This window comes from Camellia sinensis, chromosome 6 (genome assembly GCF_055761805.1).
Source record: "Camellia sinensis isolate YWXY chromosome 6, ASM5576180v1, whole genome shotgun sequence".
In the NCBI taxonomy this organism is placed as follows: Eukaryota; Viridiplantae; Streptophyta; class Magnoliopsida; order Ericales; family Theaceae; genus Camellia; species Camellia sinensis.
Genome location: NC_138966.1, coordinates 156,152,283 through 156,178,785, shown reverse-complemented (window position 1 = coordinate 156,178,785; position 26,503 = coordinate 156,152,283). Strand labels below are relative to the sequence as shown.

Below are 26,503 nucleotides of genomic sequence, written 5' to 3'. Positions count from 1 at the left end.
TTTTTGCAATTGATACGTGTTAATTTTTATATATATTAAATAAAAAATATTTTCCGAATTTTTAAATTTTTTTTATGAGTTTTGAATAGAATTTTGAGTTGTGTGTTTGGTTATGAGTTATAAGTTTTTGTATCAAATATTATGTCATATCAAAAATTCTTCATTCAATTCAAAACTCTTTTTAAAACTCATTTACCAAACAAATTTTTTTATACTCAAATCATAATTTTAAAACTCATAAACTCAAAATACAATTCTATTCTCAAATCATATTTAGAAAACTCTACCAAACAAAAGCTTAGAATTTTTTTCTGTAGTGGGTAACATGATGTTTTTTCGGCTCGTTTATGGTTTGCTACTGGTGCAAGAGAACCCAGCATTGTATTTCAGTATGCCCCTATTATAATTTTTTTTAATCAAAGAATTTTGGAGTATCTATTTATAATTCATCAATTAAAAAAGCGATTCAAAGTATCTATTTATAACTTAATTTAAAAAATAAAAATAAAAATCACTATGATTGCCATCAAAAAGCAGAAAGCAGAGAACCCAAAAAATCATATCCGATCTACTTTCTTCTTCTTTTTGTTTTTTTTTCTTCAAAAACTATCTGTCACTTTTAAATCCAAACTTTAATGAGAGAAAAAGCGGATATACTACTAGAAGAATTTGCAGAGTTTCTGCAATTTTTAAAACATAACAATGTGGTCATATAATTCCTCTTTGGCCATGTTTGATTTACAAGACTAATAGTGAATGTATTAATAATTCTATCAAATTAGTGTAGTATTCCCTATCCAATTAGAATAGTAGCATAAATTATCCCTTTATCCATTGTTTTATTCGTATTGGATAAGAAAACATAAGAATATAGGATTACAACTATATTTATCTTCTTTTTTAATCTTACCCTCCATTAATGTTTCTTCACAATCTTTACTTTATCAAAAAATTTCATAAACGTGGTTTTGAAAAAAATTATAAGTAAATAAATAAAAGAAAAATAAAAATACAAAAGCCATGTTTGGTTTGTTTTTTTTTTAATTTTTTTTAAAAAATATAAACTAATTTGATAAAATAAATATCAAAAAATATTTTTAAATTTTTAAAAATCATTTTTAGCCTTCTAAAATATAAAATTATATAAAAATAATAAGTGCTTTAATTTTTAGTCAAGGGTAAAATAGTCTTTTTATTTTATTTCCCAACTCAGTATATATAATTCCATCCCTACCCCATTATTAATAATTTTACAAATTTGTTGAATTAATTATCCATTAGATTAATAATCTTGAAGCAAAATTTCAAAACAAACACAGGATTATTAGGCCCACGGATTAATAATCTCAATCCCATACTCTAATTTTGTGGATCAAACATACCTTTTGAACTTTATTTTTTGATTTGATGCCTACTACACACTCCATTAAGAAATAAATATCTTCATTTTTTTTTTCTATGGAAAAATACATACTACAGCTTTATATGATAGTCACTGTGTACATTCTTTTCTTCATACAAAAATATAACTCACCGAAATAAAAAAATTAAAAAAGAAAAGAAAGGATGTATGAGTACATTTGGCAAAATGCAAAATACAATACATTCTCTTTCGTCAATGAATACAATACATTTGATATACAATCCCGCTAGGTAGCTCGACTATTTCGAGGCTCGAGTGGCCTGACTTTCCTCTCTCCTTCTCCTCTTTCCCTCCTTCCTCTGTTTCTCTCCTCTTCTTCTTCTGTATCGCTCCCCCACCCCACCACAATATCAACTCCCATCTCAAATTCCGTCTTCTATAAATACCTCAAATCACTCTCTTGGGTGAAGCTTTTGTCTGGATTCAGTTTTCTTCGAAAGCAATGGAGTTGATCATGAAAAAGCTTCTCCAGCTCACATTCAATTCTCTCTCTCTCTCTCTCAAGTCTAAATATCATTTTATTCTACAACAATGTTCCCTCTTGAACAAATTTGATGAATAAAATGCTAAAGGGTCAGAGATGCTCCCAAAACCCACATCTTCTTTCATATATACAAAGAAACATTCAACAACTGGGTCTCATGAATCACAGAAATGAGATGAGTAGCATAAAAACCCATGTTTAAATCAGGCACATAAACAAATCTCTTAATCACAACAACATATCTCAAATCAAAACAAAATCAAAACCAAACCCACATAATCAAAATCAAAATCAAAATCAAAATCAAAACAAAGTTCTTCCCGCTCATGGCATAACTCTCTCTCTCTCTCTCTCTCATGAACTCTTGCTTTGTAAATCTCTGCAGATTGGTGGAAGTTACATGATAGATTTTGGGGCTGTGGGTTTGGAGACCTTGGTGGGTCCAGACAATGGAGTCTCTTCTCAGGTTGTTCCAAACTCTGATACCACAAAGCACCATAGCAATGGATTTGGGTTTCTCAAAAAACTGAGATCTGGGTCTGGAGAAGACGACTGACAGAGAAACGTGAGGCAGAAAGAAGAGAAAAAAAAAATGCCCAAAACGACGTGATTTTGGGTATTTGAGCCATTCGAGCCAACGTATTTCGCGCTACGAAACATTTCTCTTTGACATATCATTCTTTTGACAGATAAATAGTCTGCAGCAACCATAACCACATGAACCCAATATGGTGTATCCAACAGCACCATCGTGACCTAATATCTTAACTTGCCACACAAACCCAACAAAAATAACCCAAAAATGTCGCCATAAAGCCACTGGTCCCTGGCAGAAACACTTGAGATAGAAGAACCACAAGGCTCTAGACTTTGTTAAAGACAAGACAATGCAAGATCGATTCGGCAGCCTCTGGTGTTCTTCAATGGGTTTAAACAATGGGAGACACTGAATTGTTGACAGATAAGAAAAAAAATAATTAAATTTCTCATTTCTTTTTTTAATATTCATTTCATAAAACTTTAATGAATCAAAAAATTGATTTTATATTGAAAGGAAAATATACTCCGTCCTTGACAGCTTATATCAAAATGTAGTTTTCTGGATTAGATACATTGGATATGGCCACATCGCATTTTATGGGGGAGAAAAACATTCACATATGCTTTGAATTTGGTAACTTTAGCTCTTTTAGCCTTTTTTTTTATTTTTATTTTATTTTATTTTAAATCACATCACTTCTCTACTTCAAACGTTTTTTCAAAAAAAATTAGAAAGCCAATTTTAACCTACTTCCTAAATCAGGCCAAAACGCCAGTCTTGTTACCAATTCAAGTTGTGGCAGTGGTCCAAGTGATTCTGCTTGTGGACTATGGTGGGTGGCGAATGGTGGCGGTGGTCAGCAAGACAGCCGTGGCCTTATTGGTGCTTCTAATGAACGATTGTAGTGCGACACAAAGAGAGGCAGAGTAGAGATATCCCATGAGAGAGAGATGCCAAAGTGATTTTGGTTTTGTTTTAATTTTAGAATTCCGAACTTCAGAATCTTTCAGCGGGATTTTGAAAACTTTCCAAATAGATTGTTAATCTCATAGCATTAATGCCGGAAAACGTTAGCCTTAATGTTTTGTCTTCCGTAAGGTGCAAGGCGTGTGTACGGTGCAGTTCGAGCGGTTTGAGAGTAAAATTATAAATTGAATGACGGATTAGCGGATTGACAAATTGCAGTTTGAGCAACTTTGGGTGAATTGGCACGGTTTGAAAAATATTCTAACCAATTATCAAGTTTTTGCATAATATATAACACTGATTTACATAATATTTTTCATATATATAATACAAACTAATTTTATGTAATATTTTTTCATATATATAATTACTAATTTGTAATAAATTTCACATCTTAAATTTCTTTCACGCTTATTTTTATATTGATATTTCACTTTAAGTTAAAAAAAATATATGCATTTGTTAGGTTTTTATTATTGGCAATCCCGTTTGACAAAACTCCTTTCAGTTGTACTTGTTTTCACACTTTTATTTCAGTGAGGCTATGAGTTTTTTAGATGCGAATCCAATCCGAATTGTGCCTTTGCAGAGAAGTTGTAATGTTAATTCTTTCAAGTTTGCCACTTCGTTGACAAGGACGGGGATTGAGGGGCAGCACCCAGGCAGGGTAATGTTAATTCTTTCAAGTTTTCCACTTCGCTGACTAGGACGAGGATTGAGAGGCAGCGCCCAGGCAGGGTCAAGGGGTAGCGCCCCCGAAGCAAAATGCAAAAGTGCATTCAAAGCTGCTTGTCTGCTCGAGCGGACATTCCCCCGCTCGAGCAGAGATTGGTGAGTTCCAGAAGTATGCGTGTCTGCAAAAAAACTGTGATCCGTGTTTTCACGCTCGAGCGTCGAAATCCCTACTCGAGCGTACATCTTGGTTTGGAACACGTCATATAGTGTCCCCGCTCGAGCGTCCATTCCCACGCTCGAGTGGACCTCGCGATTTCAGATTCTATAAATTTGCATGTTGCTCCAAATCTAGGGTTACACCTCCAGATCTTCTTTTTGGGTTCTAAGGTTTATATCTGGGGCTATTTTGCTAGTTTTTTTTTGATATTTCATTGAGTATTCAACTCATGGTTTAAGGAGGATACATCAAATGATTGTTTGTTCATTCTATACACAAGAGAGAGTTGTTCTTCGGTGGATTCTGAAGAATTCGAGCCTGAAGTTTTGGTGGATTCTGGAGTGGCTCATCGTTAAGACAATTCTAAGGTGAAGACAGGGCTGGAAGAGGCACATAGGGGTTGGTTCAATTCGGGCATGGATTCGCTAGGTAATTGAGAGTATACCTGTGTAATTCCTTTATATCTTCTTAGTGGATTGTTTTGTGGCTGTTGTCCGTGGTTTTTTTATACAATTGGAGGTGCTCCAATTATGGTTTTTCCACGTTAAAATCGTTGTGTCGATTTGTCCTGATTGTTTTATTGGGATTGTTTTATTGCTTAAAATTGATACATAATCACAAATCAATATCTAGCAAATTTCTAGATTTTTCAATTGGTATCAGAGCGGGTCGCTCTTTTGTTTTTTTAAAACTTTTGAGCGAGATCTTGTTTGATTTGTGATAATGGACTCAATACGAGAGGGAAATTCTATGGTTCGACCACCCCTACTTGACGGATCCAATTATTCTTTTTGGAAAGCTCGGATGATATCGTTTTTGAAATCTATTGATGAAAAAGTTTGACAATCTGTCATGTATGGGTGGACCAAACCAACGATTACCGTTGATGGAGTAACTTTCCCCAAACCAATTGATAAATAGGACACAATTGATTACCAAAATAGTAGCTGGAATAGTAAAGCTATCAATTTTCTTTTTTGCGCTGTCACACCTGAAGAGTTTAGTGGCATTTGCAATTGTGAAGTCGCAAAAGAGGCTTGGGATATCTTACAAACTATTCATGAGGGCACTCCTTCTGTTAAACGCTCAAAACTTCAAAGGCTCACGTCTAGTTTCGAAAACCTTTCAATGAAAGATAGTGAGACCTTTAATGAATTTTATGCGAAGTTGAGTGACATTGTAAATTCCAGCTTCAATTTAGGTGAAAAAATACTGGAATCCAAGATTGTAGGAAAAATTTTGAGGTCCTTGCCCGATCGGTTCCAACCAAAAGTTACGGCTATTGAGAAGGCTCAAGATGTTGATAACCTCAAGCTAGATCATTTGGTTGGAAATTTCCAAACTTATGAGGCACATAGGAATTTCAATAAGAAACAAAAAGATGTTATTGCTTTTAGTAGTACTCATAGAGTTGGAGTAGATTCTGATAAGGACTGTGAGATAGATTCCAAGATTACAGATACTTTTGTAAAACAATTTAAAAAATCTTTTTTGAAAAAGAATCCTAATCTTTTAGACTCTACTCATACTCATAAATTCAAAGGCAAAGATAAACTCAAAATTAATTCTATAGCCAAGAAGGAGAAAGGAAAGATACAAGGGAACTCTGAAAGAGTCCAATGCTATAAATGCCAAGGATTTGGCCATTTTGCTCAAGAATGCCCCACTCGTTTGAGGAAGAAGAAAGCCCTCACTATCACTTGGGATGATGAATCAGAATCTGATAAAGATGAAAGTGACAACGAAGATCAAGGCGAAGAGGGACACAAACAATTCCTTGCCTTCATGGTAGCTTCTGAAACTGATGGACGAATAGAGTATCCGAAGAGCCTGATTGAGAATGCCACTGATGATGAATCCTCGAGGAGTGAAGATGAAGAACTTCAGCAAGCATATCAAAAGTTGTATAAGGAATCCCTTAACTTATCCAAATTGAATGACAAACTCACTACGAAACTCAAAGCATGTGAAAGTGAGAATGTCAAATTAAAGAAAGAGATTTCTGAGGCTAGGAATGATGCCCTTAAGATTTTTAATGATCGACAAGCTCTTTGTGCAAAACTCTTGACTTGTGAGACAGAGATGAATGAGCTACAACAAATCTGTGCAACATATAGAGAAAAAATTGAAACTCTCGAGATGTCTCAAGTTGCTTTGGAAGAACTAATGATCAAGAAAGAGGAAGAACTCAATGTGCTATGGCTACCATTGGTCTTTGGAATAGAGGATCAAAGACTTTGGACAATATCATTGGGTCTCAACAAATTTGTTCTAACAAGAGTGGCATTGGCTTTGGTGGTAAGAAAGAGCAAAAACAGAGTGCTTCCACATCTCATGATACAAGAACTCAAGGAAGGGAGAACAAAAAATTCAACATGAGGATGGACTTCTCAATCTTCCTAGAGTTGGTAAGGCCAAAGAAAAGAAGGTACATCTTGTACACCCTGTTTTTATGTCATTATTGTGGTAAGTATGGTCATATTTGCCCTTATTGTTTTGAGTTGCATGGGAGAGTGTCTCATAGAGATGGAAGAAATTCTAACATTTCGTGGGGTAGGAGACACTTCATTGGTGGTAATGAGATTAAGGGTCATATTAGACCTCATTATTTTGATTTGTTTGAGACCAAACATAGAGCGAGTTTGTATTTGTCTAGACCTAGAAATAGGAAGTTGGAAACCATGTCGAGACAGGTTCCCATTGAAAAGGAAGGGAACCACAATGTCAAGACACTACCCAAGAACCACCATTCTCACAACTTCATTCATACTAAAACTGTTTGGGTGAGAAAACCTGACTTGTGTTAATTTGTTTATTAGTTTTAGGTTTTGGGTTTCTGTATGTTTTTTTTTTTTTTTTTGAGTCATTTAGTGTGTGCGTGTTCGTTCTCTGACTTGCTTTGTTTAAAAAATAAAAAAATAAAAAAAATAATAATCCCAAAAAGATTTTCTTAGTATAGTTTTGCAAGCTTAAAATTTTTGAGTGGTCCTTGGTGCATATTGGAATTGATGAGAATATCCATTACATGTTAATATGTGTGTGCTTTCTGTGGTCATTACTCATTTCGAAGTGTGTGTTCTTTGATTAGTACGTCTCATTCTGTACACACTCTTGAATTAGCAAATATTGGAGTCTTCCGCCTCAGTGATCTTTCTTCTCTATGGACTTCTGGCATGGTATCTTTTGTTTTCTAGAGAAATTGACCGATACTAGCATATCTTGGGTGATGTTGAGTCTCTTAACCACCTTCTATCTTTTTGCATCTCCACGGCTTTCCCCCTCTATTCTTTGTAGTCCAGCCATGAGGAAAAGGCTACCTTAGAGTCACCAACTAGGTTATCCTTATTATATCCATGCTTCTCTGGTTCGGTTTCCATACTCTTGAGCGTGTTAGTCGCCAATGAGTGTGCACAAGAAAAAGAAAAATAAAAATAAAAAGAAGAAGAAAAAAATGTGCAAAAGAAAGAAAGGAAAAAAAAAGAAAAAAGGAATAGATTCATTGATTGAGGAGGAGCCTTCGCTTTTACTCACCAAATACCCCTTGATTTCTAGTGGTTTGACTTTTCTTTGTTATGCTTAGATTCTCTTGCCGGAGGTCCAGCTTTCAGATCACTGCTAGGATTTAAATCTTGTGTTTGTCAAACTCTAAGAGTCACACACTTTTATCATGGGATCTATGCTTTTCACATGTGGCATCACTTTCTTTCATGAGGAATCTTCTACAGACCGTGCACATTGTGTTTTCAAATAATTGTGCTTCTTGGATAATCTTGTGTGTTTTGAGATTCAAATCTGAAATTCTTTGCTTGCTCCACCATATTACTGTTTGTCATTTTCTTCTTGTTCATTATTTTTAGTGAGGGGGTGTTTGGTTTATCATTAAAAGAGTTTGTTAGCATGAACACTTTGATTTGTTTGGTAAGGGAGATTGGCGTTAGTTGGTTTGTGTGTTGCTATCCACTACTTGTTTATTGTTTACATCTGGCAGGTTATTAATTTTTCCATCATCTTGTCCCTGTTTGTGTGGTTTTTGATTTTGCTTTAGTTGATTGAGCTTTCTTTGTCAATTCGTGACAAAAAGGGGGAGAAAGTTATTGTTCATGTTTTCATGCACATGTGTCGTAGTGTGATTTCATCCATTCATGTGTCGGGTGCATGTGTCTTAGTTTTCATGTTTTCATGCCACACGTTCTTAAAATCTCCAATTTCCTTCTATTCATGTTTTCCATCTCATGCTTCAAGATAATCTAGCCATATGTTTATTGATTTTTCATATACTCTTGTGGGACTAATAGTTGTTTTGGAAATTGTGGCACTAATAGCTGTTTTGCAGATCATGATCTTGAGAAAAAAAATTACGTTTGTTGGCTGTAATGGGTTGGGGTGATTAGGATTTTATTTGTTAGGTATGTTTTGTCACGGCATTGCCAAATGGGGAGATTGTTAGGCTTTTATTCTTGGCAATCCCGTTTGACAAAACTCCTTTCAATTGTACTTGATTGTGAGATTGAAATGTGATATAATTGTTAAGTGTGCATGAGTCCAAGTGAGAGTCAGTGTTGTGTAAATGTGGTATGTGTGTTGGTACCCGAGTAGGGAGTTTATAAAGGTGCCCAAATGCCCTGTCTAGGCTTATCACTGGACGAATGTGGGAAAATGTTTTGGGGTGTCCACATAGTCTCGCCGTATAATAGCCGGCGAAAGTGGAAAAACAGATGGTTTTCCTTAGGGTGCCCACTTCCTGCCGTATAGTAACCGGTAAATGTGGGGGGCGGTTTCTAAAATAAATGTAACGGGTGTTCTCACCTGGACTCTTATGGATGAATGTGTGGCATATTTTTCCTTAGATGTGGATGTTTATTTATTGTACATGAAGACATGAATTGCTAGTGTCTGTGCTAGATAATTTTGGTTCCTTTTGATTTGTTAAATACTACACATGAAGACAAATTTAGTAGTAGTGTTTATTGCATGAATGCCATAATCTTATTCAGAGGATTAAATACCTGGGTAAATGTGTTTCTACTGGGCATATAGCTCAACCCTAATTTATTTTTCAGGATTGGATGAAGTACAGCCTCATTGATGGATCAGACCAAGCACTAGCCTTTTGGGGAAAGTGAAGCCATGAGTGTATTAGTTGTTTTGAATTGGGACTTTTGTAACAGAACTACCAAATGTATTTTGTGGTGTTGTACGCCGAAGGGGCTTATGTTTTTTGTTAGGCCATCTAGTTCATTGAACTGAAAGGCAAATTTTGGATATTCTGGGAATGTATTTAGTAAATTGTAATCGCTTAACTCTTAGTTCAATGAGAAATGACTTTTTGGATTATATGATCATGTTATTATTGTGTATTACAGTGTGATTTTCTAGGGCGTTACAAAAGCTGACTGCACTTCACTGATCACAGTTGGAAGAACCTGGTTAAGTCTTTTGGATAACACCTTGGCCTATAGTCTCCCAAACCTGAAGGGTTATCCTTCTTAGGAATAAGCACAATGAAAGAACTATTAACCCCCCTTCACAACCTACCATTAATGTGAAAATCATGTATCAATTGAACTATCTTCCCTTCATGGCTGGCCCTGAGGGGAGTCGACTAAGGCAGTTGCCTCGGGTCCCCAATTTTGAACAAAATTTACGACGCCCAACTAGTGGAGTATATCATGTCGTGTTATTTCATAATTACTTCAATATTAGCTCAATTCATTTATTTTCATGTTGTCGAATGGTGTTATTTTTATTCGTGTTCGATTGATGTTTAATGTGAAAATTTTCACTTTTAGTTAAAAATAACTTAGCAAGTGTATGGAGAGATTAAAATTTTTCCCATAAGTTGAATTTTATAAAATTTATTTCTACTTAATGAAATTATTCATAGAATGCTTGATTTTAATTCAATTTCATTTTATTACTATATATTTTTTACTAGATTAACTGTAAAATAGTTAACAAAAAAATTCATATCTTAAATGAAAAAAAAGATATTAGCCTTAATTATTATTTTACATAGTTTTTTATTTAGTTAGATGGAGTTAAATAAAAGATTAAAAAAATGTCATGGCATCCCTTGGTGAAAATTAAAATATATAACTAATAATTCATGTTATTGAATCGTGTCATACTTTGATTCATGTTGAAAAATAGTCAACCCTAACTTGCTAATTTTATATATTGCTTGACTTGTGTCGAAAATTCTTATCCTTATCCCCAATTAATTTTAGTTATTATAGCATTGGTAAGCTAAAAAATAAAGATTCAATTCAATTAATTGAAGTTCAACTATTATATATATATATATATATATATATATTTGTTATCTAAATTTTGTTAAATTGTAATGCAATATAAATAAATTTTTATCCTTTTTCTGTTATCCAAACAATTTTTTTTTTTTTTTGGGGGGAGGGTAATGATATATGAAGGGCCCAATTTAAAAAATTTGCCTTAGGCCCCTAATAACTCAGGGCCGGCCCTGCTCCCCTTTCATTATTTTCTAGCACTTTTGAATGCATGCAAGGTTAAAGCCATCTGGACCAGGGGCCTTGTTCCTATCACAGTCTTGAAGTGATGCCCAAATCTCATCTTCAGAGAACTATTGCCTCAAAGCTAATTACAGCAAAAGGACATGAAATCTTTGGCCTAACAATCTAACTCTCTAAAAACTGCTATTTGAAATACCTAACCACTACTTGTTTGACCTGAATAGGGTCCTCAAAGCTCACACCCTCCATAAGGACTGAGTTTAACAAATTCTTTCTCTGCCTTCTACTGGCCATAATGTGAAAGAACCTAGTATTTTTATCACCATTTCGAGCCTATAGCAGTTTGGACTTTTGATGCCACAATCTTTTCTTATTTCTGCTAAGCTTCCACACCAGGCTTCTAGCATCTCTTCTGCTTTTAATTTCCAAATCAGCCAGGAGCCTAGTCTCTGTCTTCAGATCCCAATCACGCAACTCCTCTTATGCTGATAGTATCTATATTACCAAGCACCTCCTTGTTCCATACCCTTAAATGATTTCTTAAGACTTTCAATTTTCTCATAAGTCTATATCCTGCCCACCCTTTGCTCTTACCCCACACAAAAATTGTCTAATTTAAATTTTGAGAAATACTAAGTGCACAGAGGATATTATGCACAGAAGACACAAACCCTCTCACATGAGAGTAGACCCCACATGGACCCTACATGTGTAGGCTCCACCCTCAAGTGAGAGGGTTGTGCATTTTATGCACAATATCCTCCGTACACCTGACATTCCTCTTAAATATTTGGCAATAAGTGCTAGGAAAGCCTCATTAATATTAGGATTGTGATAATAAATAAATAAATAAAAGTTTTAAAAAATGGTTACATTTTTTTCAAGTTCACATCTAAATTTCAAGGTTATATTTGGGCTCATGGGGCTATCACAAGTTCCATTTGGATGATCAAAATCATTCATTTTATAGGGTTCTTCGTGTGTATTATCCGTGGGGGAAAAAAAAAGGGTAAATTCGGTAATCACAACATATTCATTTATCGCATTTATTTCCAAAAAAATGAACGATAAATTATATATATAGAGAACTTTAAAAAATAAACAGTTTATACTATTGAAAATCACTCGTGGTGGGCCCTATGATCCCAAGCATGATGGATAAGTTATGAACTTGCGAGAATCCAATTTATTTTTAAAAAAAAATTGTTTTAAATTTATTAAACAGTTTTTTACTGTCTAATTGAAGTGGAGCTAGTATGTCTCAAATCAAGTTAGGGCGAGAACTGAATAAGCAAGTTTAACTTGCAAGTGATTTTGGGGGATGATGAGATTTGGTTTCTCAACCCGAGTGCGTGTTGATCTAGCTACTAGAGCTGAAGTTATTGATCAAGATGCTGTTTACACTTTAGTAAACACTATAATCCAACATTTCATTGGAAATGTTACTGGCCTTGAAGATCGTACTCGTGAACTTCAGAAGCTACGATGTCCATCTTTATCTCATTTTAGATGGTACAAAGATGTCTTCATGATGAAAGTTCATCGACGTACATATGCCAGTTCCGAACATTGAAAGGCCAAGTTCATTGATGGCCTACCAACTCTTTTTGCAGAAAGAGTTAGGAAAAAATTACGTGATCGCCATGATAGGATGTCTATACCTTATTATAGATATACCTATGGTCAGTTAATTGCCATAATTACCGATGAAGGTCTTGCTCTTTGTAATGAGCTCAAACTTCAGCAGCAAATGAAACAGCAACATCTTACAGGAAGAAAAGAAATAGGTGAGTTTTGTGAGCAATTCGCCTATGGGGATAATTTACAATACCCCAAATCCATAAAACACAAAAAGGTAACAAAATCCAAATCTTATCCTAAAAAATCCAGGAAATATAAATACGCTAAGCCTCAAGCTCAGCAAGCAACCCCTTATAAAAAACAACCAAAATCTTCCAGAAAGAAATCATCTAAATCCACCATTAAATGTTATAAATGTGGACAGATAGGACATTATACTAACCGTTGTAAATCTAAATTACAACATAAGCTTAATGAATTATCCTTAGATGATAATTTGAAGCAACAAATTCTTCAAATGCTTTCAGACTCTGACACTTCTTCTGATAATGAAGATGAGCTTAATGCCTTATATTCTGACTCATCTGATGCTTCCGATGATACTCCAGAAATTTGTGATTGTAAAGCCAACATTAATCAAATTTCAGATGAAGTTAACTATTGGAAAGCAATAGTTGAAATGAATGGACTTGATATTAGAGGACCCAGTATCAATGTTCTTACAGAAGATGAACATAAAATCATTAATTTTGCTGATCAAATTTCAAATCCAGAAACGAAATTAAAATTTTTGGAATTATGTTTACAGCAGCAGAAGAAGGAAGAAATTCTTCCTCTCCAACATTATACCATGAAAGAAGTTTTTAACAGATTTCAAAACATCCAAACAGATGAAAAACCCGTAACAATCCAGGATTTAAGAATGGAAGTAAATGCTTTAAAATTAGAAGTTAAACATTTACAAACTTCCAACATTGCCATTAATGCTGAAATTAAAAAGATTAATGGGAAACTTCAGAAAGAGAAAAGTATTGCTGAATCTACTTCAGAAAATCCTTCAGATTCTAAGGCGACAGATTATCTGATGCTTATGAATTCAGTTACTTTCCAGAAATGGTATATCCAAATTACTTTCATGATAAAACCTGATTTTATCATTAAAGATGCTATTGCTCTTGTTGATAGTGGTGCAGACATGAATTGTATTCAGGAAGGACTTATTCCAACTAAATACTTTCATAAAACCACACAATCACTCACAAGTGCAAGTGGCAATTCTTTGTACATTCAGTACAAACTTCCAGAAGTTTTAATTTGTAATCAAAGATTATGTCTTCCAACCTCGTTTGTTCTAATTAAGAACATGTCTCAAGCCATAATTCTTGGTACTCCTTTTCTGTGTCTCTTAATGCCGATTTTAAAAATTGATTCAATTGGTATTCATACAAACTTGAATAATCAACCGATTATTTTTGAGTTTATTACAGAACCCTATACTAAAGAACTTGACCAAATCAAGGATTTAGTCAACTTCAAAGAAAAACAAATTAATTTCTTGCAAAAGGAAATTAGTTTCTTAACTACAGAACAAAGGATTAGCCAATCCTCTTTCTAGCAAAAAATTAAAAGTCTCGAAAAAGAATTCCAAACTAAAATCTGCAGTGATCTTCCCAACGCTTTCTGGAACAGGAAGAAACACATTGTTTCTTTACCTTATGAACCAAGGTATGATGAGCGGAAAATTCCTACTCGCGCTCGTCCCAGTCAAATGAAACGCGAGTATATGGAACTCTGTAAATCAGAGATCAATACTCTTCTCCAGAAGAAACTCATTCGCTCCAGTAAATCTCCTTGGAGTTGTACAGCCTTTTATGTAAATAAAAATGCTGACATCGAGAGAGGTGTTCCAAGATTAGTCATTAATTATAAACCGCTCAATGATGCCTTACAATGGATAAGGTATCCAGTTCCGAACAAAAAGGATCTTTTGGATTACCTCCAGGATGCAGTTGTCTTCTCCAAATTCGATATGAAATCAGGATATTGGCAAGTTCAAATTGCTAAACAAGATCGATATAAAACTGCTTTTACAGTACCCTTTGGGCATTTTGAATGGAATGTAATGCCATTTGGATTAAAGAATGCTCCATCAGAATTCCAGCATATGATGAATGATATATTCAGTCCTTATACAGAATTCTCTATTTGTTACATTGATGATGCTTTATTATTTTCTTCATCAATTGAGCAACATATGAAACGTCTTAATATTTTTAAGCATGTTATCATTAAAAATGGATTAGTTGTTTCTGCCTCAAAAATGAAACTTTTTCAGACTACAGTCAGATTTTTGGGTCATAATATCCATAATGGTACTATGAAAATATAACAATGTGGTCATATAATTCCTCTTTGGCCATGTTTAATTTACAAGACTAATAGTGAATGTATTAATAATTCTATCAAATTAGTGTAGTATTCACTATCCAATTAGAATAGTAGCATAAATTATCCCCTTGTCCATTGTTTTATTTGTATTGGATAAGAAAACATATGAATATAGGATTACAACTATATTTATCTTTTTTTTTAATCTTACCCTCCATCAATGTTTCTTCACAATCTTTACTTTATCAAAAAATTTCATAAACGTGGTTTTGAAAAAAATTATAAATAAATAAATAAAAGAAAAATAAAAATACAAAAGCCATGTTTGGTTTGTTTTTTTAATTTTTTTTAAAAAATATAAACTAATTTGATAAAATAAATATCAAAAAATATTTTTAAATTTTTAAAAATCATTTTTAGCCTTCTAAAATATAAAATTATATAAAAATAATAAGTGTTTTAATTTTTAGTCAAGGGTAAAATAGTCTTTTTATTTTATTTCCCAGCTCAGTATATATAATTCCACCCCTACCCCATTATTAATAATTCTACAAATTTGTTAAATTAATTATCCATTGGATTAATAATTTTGAAGCAAAATTTCAAAACAAACACAGGATTATTAGGCCTACGGATTAATAATCTCAATCCCATACTCTAATTTTGTGGATCAAACATACCTTTTGAACTTTATTTTTTGATTTGATGCCTACTACACACTACCTTTTGAACTTTTTATTTTTCATCTCCGAATTTTCAATGTAGAGGACAGTTTCTTCATGAAGAAAGTTCTGGACATATGGCACAGGTGGTGCGAGGAGGATATCTTTAGCTGTTTGGTTGTTTGATTGAGATTGTTTTATTGCTTAAAATTGATACATAATCACAAATCAATATCTAGCGGATTTCTAGATTTTTCAGCATTAATGATAGCAGAGCGAAACGGTTTCAAAAGCAGATTATAAATTCTACGCGAATGGCTTACTGACCAAACTTAAAGTGCGCAATGAGATTGGAGAGCAGCATCACCTAATCAGATGACGTGGAATTCTGAGACTACTCGATAATTTTCCTTTTGGCGCACCCAACTTAAATAAACTTAAAAATTATAATATTTATGAAAAAAATCTTTAAAAAATTCATCAAATACAAAAAATAATACATTTTTGTATTCTTATGTATTGATTAAAATTTTAAAATATTTTTTCACAAATATTTTACTTTTTAGGTGCATATACGCTATGTGTATCTAAAAAGTAAAAAATTTACTTAAAATACTTCTAAAAATCAATATAAAAAAAAAAAACACAAAACACTAAAAACTTAATTTTTAGAAAATCAATCAAAACAAAACAAGGTGATTAAGAGTTGGATCAATTTCATAGGGAATAATGATTAACTAAAATGGAATGAAATAGAATAAAATGTCATTCTTAGGCTTCTCATGACCATCCTTCATCATCTGTAGAAGGAGGGCTCCAATTACTACTAAATACATAATAGGTGGTTTTGATTCCAATATATCATGGATGGCAGTTTTAAATTTTTTGTTATCTAGTCAAGTACTTTTTAGAGATTCATCTATGGGAGTAGTAGTACTAAGTGAACAAAAAAAAAAAAAAATACAAATAATACAAAGAGCAATCAAAAGAGAGAAGGACCAAGGTAAAGTACTTACATTAAATAGGTGAATTTCAGCACTGAAATTTTTCTACCTCAACTCTTCTAGTAACTGCAACATAATGTCAATAGAAGAAAGATTTTAGATGGTGATTTAAAATAAGATCATTGACTGTGTCAATTAGGCACATGAAGGAAGTGAACTATTTAAGAAATTAAACATGTAGATATAGATGGTGAAAAATAAAAGATATTAGAAAAATAAAATAAAATTATAAAACCATAAGTTTAGAGAGAATTTACCCATGTTGGAAACATTCAATTCCAGCATATGCAATCAATTCCAAGTACCACCAAATTAAAAAATATTCAGATTTTTCTCCATTGATATCTGTGATCAAAGTGGTGAATTTTCTAATGCAGATCAACTTTGTTTTAAATATTGACTCAATTCATCAGAAAATCCCTAAAATTAAAAATTAAAATAAAAAAAGAGCAAACCTTTACAGCACCATTACTCTACATGTCACATATAATGCGTTTATGTATATACATACAGACAAATAGAAAAATAAAATTAGATATATATAAAAACATACAAACAAAATAGAGAGAGAGTTAGAGAGAGAGAGAGGGAGGGAGAGATTACCAGCAAGTGGATTTCGGGAACTCTAAACCAAAGAGGCCTCGAAGTGAAGAATCTCGGGAGCAGCCTTCTCGGTCCACCATGCCCGCTACTTGTTCATGAACTTTCTCATACACCACTTTGACTTATTAATTAAAACTTTCCAGTGAGAACAGTTCAAAACCATAAATCTACAACAAAAATCAAAACTCATTTACTCATTTCACGGAAATCAAAATCCTATAGCATCAAAAAAAAAAAAAAAAAAAAACCTAGAACTAGAGAGAGAGAGAGATAAAGAGAGACCTGCTAATGGGAGGTGAGGAGACGGTGAGCGATGGTGAGAGAGAGAGGAGAGCAAGCGACTCTGTTTTTTTTCTTTATTTGGTGTATGTACCTGAGCTGAGATACAAAGAAATAAAAAATACAAATAACAAAATTAAACATAAAACTCAAATTCTGACTAAATATTTTTTAATCACTAAAAATTCCATATTTGCTGACCAAGCTAGCTAGTCGTCAAATATTAGAAATAAAATCATGCTAGTTATTTGGCGATTAAATTTCTTTAAGTTAGCAAAAATTAATATACCACAACTAAATATTTTTTTGGAGATATTTAAACACAATAGAACTTCTAAGTAATTAACTCATATTTTTTGATCACCGAAAATTCATATGTGCCAACCAAACCAGCTAGTCACCAAATATTAAAAATAAAATTATGCTAGTTATTTGGCAACTAAATTTCTTTTAGTCGGCAAAAATTAATATATCACGACTAAATATTTTTTGGTCACTGAAAATTCATATGTGCCGAAATTAATTTTAGTCAATAAAAGTAAAATAAATATTTTTTTGTCTGACTAAAATTAAAAATAATTTTAGTCCCTAAAAGCAAAACAAATACCGACTAAATTATTTTCAGTAGTTAAAAATCATACATTTATGAATCAAATTATTTTTTAGTCACCTAAAACCCTATTTTCAACGACTAAACACAAATAGTCGCCAAAACGAGAATAAATATCGATAAATTTTTTTAATAGCTAAAGATTGTACAATTATGGACTAAATTATTTTTTTTGATTCGCCAAAAATTCTGTTTTTGGTCACCAAAAGTACGATACATACTAACTATATTATTTTTAGTAGTTAAAGATTATACCTGACCAAATATATTTTTTAATAGCTAAAGTGTATACCTTTGCCGATTAAATTTCTTTTGTAGCAGTAAGTGCATTGAGTCAACTTTGTAGCAGTAAGTGCATTGAGTCTGTAGATTCATCACACCCCGCTTCACTTTAAAAGGTGATGGCATAGTAAAAGAAATATCGAGTTGATCACCACCTTTAATTCTATATCCAAAATAGTCTTCAACTTTTAGACAGATTTTCCAAGTATAAACACCACAACTCGCAGGGATGGCAAAGAAAATTGGGGTATGAGTCAAATTGATGCCATTAATTTTATTAGTAATAGTGATGGATGGATAATCAACTAACTCCATGGCCCAGCTTTCTTCATTCCCAACTCTATAATAAACAATCATCACATTGAACTCTGCAATGTACTCGTCTACCTCCTCTCGCAGTACTGGCACTTCTAAGGATATTGAAGAAGATGCTGTTATTTTATAACTAAAACTACGGCCATTTATAAAATTATAGCTGTATTCATAATCATTGAAACAGTCCCCCAAGTCACCAGTATGGAAATCATCGCTCATCAACCAACCGACATTGAGGGTACAAGTCCGGTAAGCCTCTCTCATCCTGGACATGCCACCAAGATGCTGTCATATGAATTTCTAATTAATAGAGAGAAAGATGAAAATAAATAAAAAAAATTAAAATCAATTTAGGGATACAAAGTCAACTACAAAATCAATAGCATAAAATATAGATAGAATAATTTAAGAGTGAAATTGTATATTTTATGATAAGTCTCACTCTTTTCATATGATATGTATGATCAAGATTATGTCACGTTTACCCTATCCCCATAATCTTGTTTGAAATTTTTTTTTGCATCAAATTAATACAATGACAAATTTTAATTTTGTCATTTAGAATTAAACGACTCATCAAAGTTATTTATATTAGAAAAAAAAGAAGAAGAAGTTATATATGTCCTGTTTTTATCATCAGTGACGTAACTATGAAGAGACGGGGCCATTTTTTTTCAATTTTTTTTATATAAAAATAATAATTAACAAATAGAATATTTATATAGAAATAACATTTAAATTATTTCTTAATGATGTTTTTTAAATTACAAAAATAATGATAATTGCTTTGATTGTAAATGAAAAAACTATAAGAAATCACATTATTATATATGAAAATTATATAAAAAAAAGTTAAGTGCAACAATAATATCAAATCATCACTTAGATATAAACATAGTTAAATCCACTACAAAAATATGTAAAATTATTGAATTGTTAATTATATTTAACAAGTGAAATTAACCTTTCATGCATTATTTTCCTACTAGTTAGTGATACAATATATTAATAAGGATAATGATGTAGTATCACTATTGTTTATATATTATTATATAATCCATCATTAGATATACAAGACTCTTTTATATTGTCTATAATATACTAGTTATATAGTAATACCATATTTCCAATTTTTATTTTTTAAAAAGTGAATTGTAAAAATAAAAATAAAAATCAAAGTTTAATATTAAATATTTAAAATTTCGTGCTTAATATTAATTTAAAAAAAAAAATATCTATTGAGAATTTTTTTTTTAAAATTTTAATTAATGAGTGAACAACTTTTCTGGCACCATTACTATTTATCATTGTTTTGTATGATTGTCTACATAAATATTTATAATTAGTTCGTTTGTTTAGAGATAATTATTAAGAAATTAATAAAAACAAATAATATATTGTCACAGAAAATGTTATATATGACCGATTATTTATCATTATCTTGTATCGCTGTATATGAACAATTACGATTAATTCTCTTATTTGAAGATTAAGATATTAATGCAAACAAATGATATCTTTCCAAATAGGTCAGTGATATAAAAAGATGATATAAACATGTGATATATAATCGTAGAATATATTATCATGTAGCTAGTAATAAAAACAATGAAAAAACTAGTGAATCTTATTTTTAAAATTGTTACTGCCATACCATTTAAGTAAAAAATTTTGAATATAAAATTTAGTAAGAGTAAGATATTATTGACAACCCTCTCTAGTCCACTGGTGTTATTTAGGTCCATGGACCCAGCACAAGTTCTGGACTATTTATTTTATTACACACTTCATTTATTACACACTTCATGTATTTCATTCACACAAAATTAAATCAATTCAATAATCATAACCTATTTAATTTATTATATTTGCCACCAAAAAATATATTATTTATTTTTAAAAACAAAATTGTCATCCCCTTTTTTTACAAATTTGATAAACTAAATATATTATAATTATCCTATCGATTTTATTTTTATTATGAATGAAATATACAAGTATTAGATAAAACAAAAAATCAGAATCATCAAAACAAAACTCGTAAAAGATCCCATGTGAATTCTACAAACCTAAACAACATTATCTAATCCATATAATCTGGATTACATGAAATTCTCCTCCTTTAGTATTATGAAGGTAACATCTAAAATAAATTTAGTTTCTCACATTTCACTTAATTTGCACCGAGATTTTTTTTCAAAATTGTTGCACCTGTGTGTGTGTGAGTGAGAGAGAGAGAGAGAGAGAGAGAGAGACCTGAAGGAAATTTTGTAAATTGTTGAGCCTGTCAAAGGGAATGATTCGTGCACCTTGAAAACAAGGAGGATCTTCCATACCATCATTATTACCATTTGAGAGAAAGCGGCCATATTGGTCATTACTTAAGCAGATTCTTAGAGTCTTCAATTTTGATAGACCGGATATTTTTTCAAGTGAAGCACAATTATAAGCCACAACTTTATTTAAATTAGGAGGAAGATCTGAGATAGATTGAAGACTTCTGCAGTCATTCAACTTAAGGAGTTTTAGCTTGGATAGATGACTGAAGCAATCTGGTAGGTGCTTAAAATTGTTTCTGCCTAAATCCAACCATCGCAACGAGGATAAACTTCCAAAATCAGCTGGAAAATCTCTTTCAGACATATTGCAATTACTGAGACATAGGTCTGTTAAGGAACACAAACCAGAAACAGAGGATGGTAAAAATCTTCTCTGTGAAACCCAAGATGAAATGCGAGAAAACAAGGATTTAGTTGTCAATTGCCTACTACATCCGAAGGTCCTAAGATTCTTCAGTAGTCTAATAGAGAAAGGTAGTTGTTTAATGGCTGTGCCATCTGCAAGAAGACCTGTTAAGCTTTTCATATCTCCCAAGTGCTCTGGAAACTCCTCTAGTTTTGCGCAACCAGTGAGATTTAGACGTTCAACAGACTTTAACTTGCAGACACTGCCTGGAAGATACCTGAGGTTCATGCAATCTTTCAAATTCAAGTGAACAAGTTTATCTAGAAACCCAATTGATTCATGGAGCTCCATTAAACTTGTACAACCTTCAAGTAATAATTCCTCGAGCATCGATAGTACGCAGAAGATAGGGCCCTTCGTTAGGCATTTGGAATTACTGAGATTTAGAATTTTCAAGCTCCTGAAGTGCTGTTAAAACCAAAAAAAAAAAATATAAGAAATTATATAATTTTTTTTTCTTTCTTCATGATTCACTACTCAATTGATCCAAATCCCAAACAAGAATGAATTTGCTAAGAATGTCGTACCTCGCCATCTTTCCAGAGTGTTTTAATTTTGCTAAACTGCATGTCTAAAATAACGAGTTTCTCTGGATGAAAATTGGATGGTAAATACTCCAATGGGCAGTTATGCCAACAGAGCCACCTTAACTCTTTCAATAGGTGTTCAAAATTACCACTGAGGTGCACATGATTGATTTGAAGCAGTCTTAAATTATGCATCCTAGCAAATGCTTTATTACTCCATTGTATCTTCTTCACCATGGGTAGTCCGGTCAGGATCACACCTTCGACTATTTCTGTTCCCTAATATATAAATATTTAAAAACAAAATTGAAAATTAGAAGGAAGAAAGACTAAAAACAACTGAAATTAGCATTCCAAGCCAAAAGCTTACTAACTCACTAGAAAGAAAGATTTGACTCTTACCCTGTTGTTTTCAAGTGCAAAGGATACATCTTTATGAAACCACAATCTACGGCGCTTTCCAAGCTCCTTGGGAGATTCTTGACGATTGATTTCCCTTCCCATATCCCGAAGTAGATCATGCATTGTTAGCACATTGTATCTATTAACTCTCAATAAACATTTATTAATCAAAATCCTAATTCCAAATTCTGGGGAGAAATCGCAACATTTCAATATATTAATGACATAGTCCATGTCCATTCCAACAAAAAAGCATGCAATATCAAGGAAGATATCCTTCATTTCCTGATTTAGTGCATCAAAACTTATCTTAAGTATTTTGTGAACATCCTCATGAGGAATTCGTTGTAATTGATCAAATGCACTTTTCCATTCTACCAATGGTGTTTTAAACAAATAAGAACCTAAAACTTCAAGAGCTAGCGGAAGACCTCCTGCATAATGTACTATACCATTTGCAAGCTCCGCATAATTTTCTAATGGATTGGTTCCTCCGAAAGCATAAGAATTGAAAAGTTGCAAAGACTCTTCGTGATTCAATTTCTTAGCCATGTATCTTTCATCAACTTTCAGTAAGTTCAACAACTGCTCATCTCTAGTTGTTATGATGATTCTACTTCCTGGACCAAACCAATCATGATTTCCAACTAAGGTGTTTAATTGCCTTGAATGATCCATATCATCAAGAACAATGAGAACCTTTTTAGAATGGAGCCTTTCTTTAATCAAATTAATTCCTTCGTGAACACTGTTAACCTTTAGATTCTTTGTCCCTAATAATGCAAAAAGAAGTCGTTCTTGCAATTGAGCTAGGCCATTGGATTGTCCTGCACATTCTCTAACATCTGCAAGAAAACAACTCCATTCAAATTGGAAGAAAATATGGTTATACACAGCTTTTGCAATGGTCGTTTTGCCTATTCCACCCATGCCGTATATCCCAATCATGCGAACATCATCTGATCCAATGCTCAACAACGAACTGACGTGTTCAACATGAGACTCTATTCCAATTGGGTGCTTAGCAACATATAGGGATGTACGTTCCAGTTTACATGAAACCTCTTCAACAACTTGTCGGATTAACTCTGCTTCATGCCTGTCAATTTCAATCCAAATTAAAAGTAAAGTTATTGTATATTACAGAAATCAAAAACCTTACAAACCCCACTCAAAATATGCAGTTAAGAAATGTAAAATTCAAAACATCTTGAACTTACAAAGTGAACTAACTATATTTGATATATATATATATATATATATTTTAAAAATATTAAAAACAATAAGGATAGGATTTTCTAGTTAAAAGTTAAAAATTGATAGCAGCAGCAGCAGCAAAATTAAAAGGATGTTAAAAATTACCCATTAGCAACATTTTTCAAAACCCAGCCTGATATATTACCAGCTTTAGAGAGGGCAACTCTCCTAACCTCCACCTTCTCCATCTCATCCCCGTAACGCTTTTTATGTCTTCTAAATGCTACTCCAAAACACCGTTTTCGGTCGCATAAGTCGGATGGATCAACATCATAGAATATTGGGAGAACTAATTGCCCAATTGTTTCCTTGCATTCAATGATCTTCACGAGCTCATCAAGGCACCATCCGGAAGAAGTATAGTTTCTTGAGAAAACAACGATGGAGATCCTGGATCCTTCGATTGATTTGAGAAGCTCGGGAGAAATTTCACGTCCTCTTGGAAGTTTATCATCCCTGAAGGTGTGAATTCCAGCTTGATCCAAGGCCTCGTAGAGATGATCAGTAAAGTTTTTGCGAGTATCTTCACCGCTGAAACTCAAGAACACGTGATAGGTCCAGCGAGGTTGTGTTGAAGAAGATGAAGAAGCAAAACAAGAGGAGCCTTTCCTCTTTTTGGGGGCTGGAAAACAAGAAGAATGATCTAAGGTTCTTTTAGAAGTCATGGATGAAGCCAAGATCAAATGATTTGTGGGGAGGAATATAAGTGAGTGAGCGGGGTGACTCTGCAAAAGGTAAGAAAACGTTATTTGCAAGCACTCCTATCTGATGGGCTTTTGATCTTAAAATATATGGACGAAACGCAGTAGAGAGTTAAAATAAAATAATAATAATAATTTAAGGAAGAAAAAAAAAGATTAATCTTTGTTGTGAGCAATAAATCTCACCTATGATTTCAAATTCTGGTAAATTTCTGAGTTTTTTCTTAAATTTGAAGACCCACTGTTAATAGTCAACCAGTAAACACTCCATCTTTTTCTTATGTTTCCTACCTCTTCTCTCCCTCTTTCTCTATTTCTGGAATCCAAAGATGGCGGTCGGTATCGGTAGGGTGCAGTGAAGAACACATCAGTAGGAGTGGATGATGATTTCAAAATAAAAAATAAAAAAATAAAAACATATAGATCTAATATATGTCAAAATAGTTACAAATCTAAGAGATCTTATCAAACTATTTACAGATCTGAAAAAAATCAACCCCGATGGTTACCGATCTTAAAAAAAATAACCAAATTAGTAACAGATCTAAGAGAGACGTACCAAAATAATTTTCTTCCCTCTACAAAATAGTTACAAATCTGATGCTCTGCCTTCTACTTGTGTTCGTTGATGATGAAGAGTGTCTGGCGGTGATGAGTTCGACAAAAAAATTGAAGATAATCAAAAGAGGAGAGATTGATGAGAGGAGACGACCATCGCAAGAGACATGTGATGGAAAGAGAAGCCTGTAAGTGGGGAAAAAAAGCAATGAAAGAGATGAGGAAAAAAACCAGAAGAGACGAAAATCTCAAAAGTATTGAACAAATACTGAGAAGAGAGAGAGAGCTGCAGGCTTGTTTGGTTTGTTCTGTGAAATAAATTTTGGGAATTTTTTTTTAAAATTTTGTTTAGTTTCGTGATTTTAGAAAAAAAAAATTAGAATCCTTATTTTCTTGTATATTAATCAATCATTTTTTTTTTTATTTTTTATTCTCAATCATTTTTTTTTCCACATACATTTATTTAATTATAACAAAATTTAGGCCTTGTTTGACATATTTTAAAAAAGTCAAAAAACTAAAAAGTCACTATCAAAGTCCTATCATCTTATTTAAGTCATATCACTTCTCTACCATATCATTTCAAACTCAACTAATATTTCATAAAAATTCAAAAAGTGCACTTATTTAAAACATCCAAAACAACTACTTAGGCACCGTTTGAGAAGGGATTTTGTGGGCTTTTTTGGCTATTTTAGCCACAAAAAGACAAAATAGGCTATTTTAGCCACAAGAAACAAAATATCACATTCAACCCATAATCATTACACTCTTCTCTCACAAAAAAAGTCAAAAAAGCCAAAAAGCCAACTCACTTCCCAAACCAACCCTAAATCATCCCAAACTTCCATACTCAAAAACTATTTTCAAAATATACAATCAAACAAATCAAAAAATTTTCTAAACTCTTTCTCCAAAATCTTTTTTAAAAATCAAAAATGCTAGAGGCTCCAAAAATTATACCAAAAGTTTTACCAAATGTCTCACATGGGTGTGGGACCCACATGGGACCCACATTGTGTGGGTCCCACACCCATGTGAGACATTTGGTAAAACTTTTGGTAGAATATTTGGGATCTCTAGCATTACTCTTTAAAAATTTATCTCTCAAAACCAAACTAAACACATCCGAAATCTTTTTTAAAACTTCTAGGGTGTGTTTGGTTTGATTTTGGGAGATAAATTTTCAAAAAAAAAAATTAGGAGAGAGAGAGTTCAGAAATTTTTTTGGTTTGTTTGGTTGTATATTTTAGAAATAGTTTTGGAATATGGGAGTTTGCAATAATTTGATATTTTGTTATAATTGAGTAGATGTGTGTGAGAGAAAAACTGATTGAGGCATTGTTTAGGAAGTGGGTTTGGGTGGGTTTGGGGCTAAAATAGTCACAAAAAATAAAATAGCCTTTTTAGCCCAATAAGACAAAACATCACATCCAATCCATAATCATTACATTCTTTCTCTCACAAAAAAGTAAAAAAAAACTAAAAAAGTCAAAAGTCTTTCCCAAATCAGGATTTTTAGCCTCAAGCTAAAATAGCCAAAAAAAACTAAAAAGCCAACCTACTTCCCAAACCAAGCCTGAGAAAGATCGAGGAGAGAGAAAAAGTGATTGATTGATGTGTAGGAGAGATAAAGTGATTTAAAATTTTTTTTTTCCAAAATCACTAAACCAAATAAAATTTTGAAAAAATTTCTCCAAAATTACTCTTTCAAAAGCAAACCAAACAAGGCCCTAGACTCTCTCCCCAAAATCTTTTTTTGAGAAACTGTGAGTGTGTTTAGTTTGTGTTTTGA

General features: G+C 32.7%; 1 protein-coding gene across 19 annotated transcripts; it reads right to left on the bottom strand.

Annotated features, from left to right (window-relative positions):
• Positions 1 to 1,426: 1,426 nt before the first annotated feature.
• LOC114312130 (TMV resistance protein N) lies at positions 1,427 to 25,072 on the bottom strand. 19 transcript variants are annotated; one of them, XM_082872757.1, is made up of 11 exons: positions 24,710 to 25,058; positions 24,337 to 24,466; positions 23,555 to 24,174; positions 22,193 to 23,291; positions 21,791 to 22,069; positions 20,775 to 21,671; positions 18,214 to 18,803; positions 17,315 to 17,410; positions 17,033 to 17,199; positions 16,442 to 16,495; positions 1,427 to 2,853 (listed from the first exon to the last, which is right to left on the bottom strand). In XM_082872757.1, the coding sequence occupies exons 3-8, from the start codon at positions 24,112 to 24,114 to the stop codon at positions 17,389 to 17,391; spliced, it is 3,447 nt and encodes a 1,148-aa protein (XP_082728883.1). In that variant the 5' UTR covers positions 24,115 to 24,174; positions 24,337 to 24,466; positions 24,710 to 25,058; the 3' UTR covers positions 1,427 to 2,853; positions 16,442 to 16,495; positions 17,033 to 17,199; positions 17,315 to 17,388. The 19 variants fall into 19 exon arrangements, with proteins under 19 accessions (XP_082728883.1, XP_082728885.1, XP_082728889.1 ...); XM_082872759.1 differs by having other exon boundaries at positions 24,442 to 24,466; positions 24,710 to 25,020; XM_082872763.1 differs by having other exon boundaries at positions 23,555 to 24,071; positions 24,710 to 25,018.
• Positions 25,073 to 26,503: the final 1,431 nt, after the last annotated feature.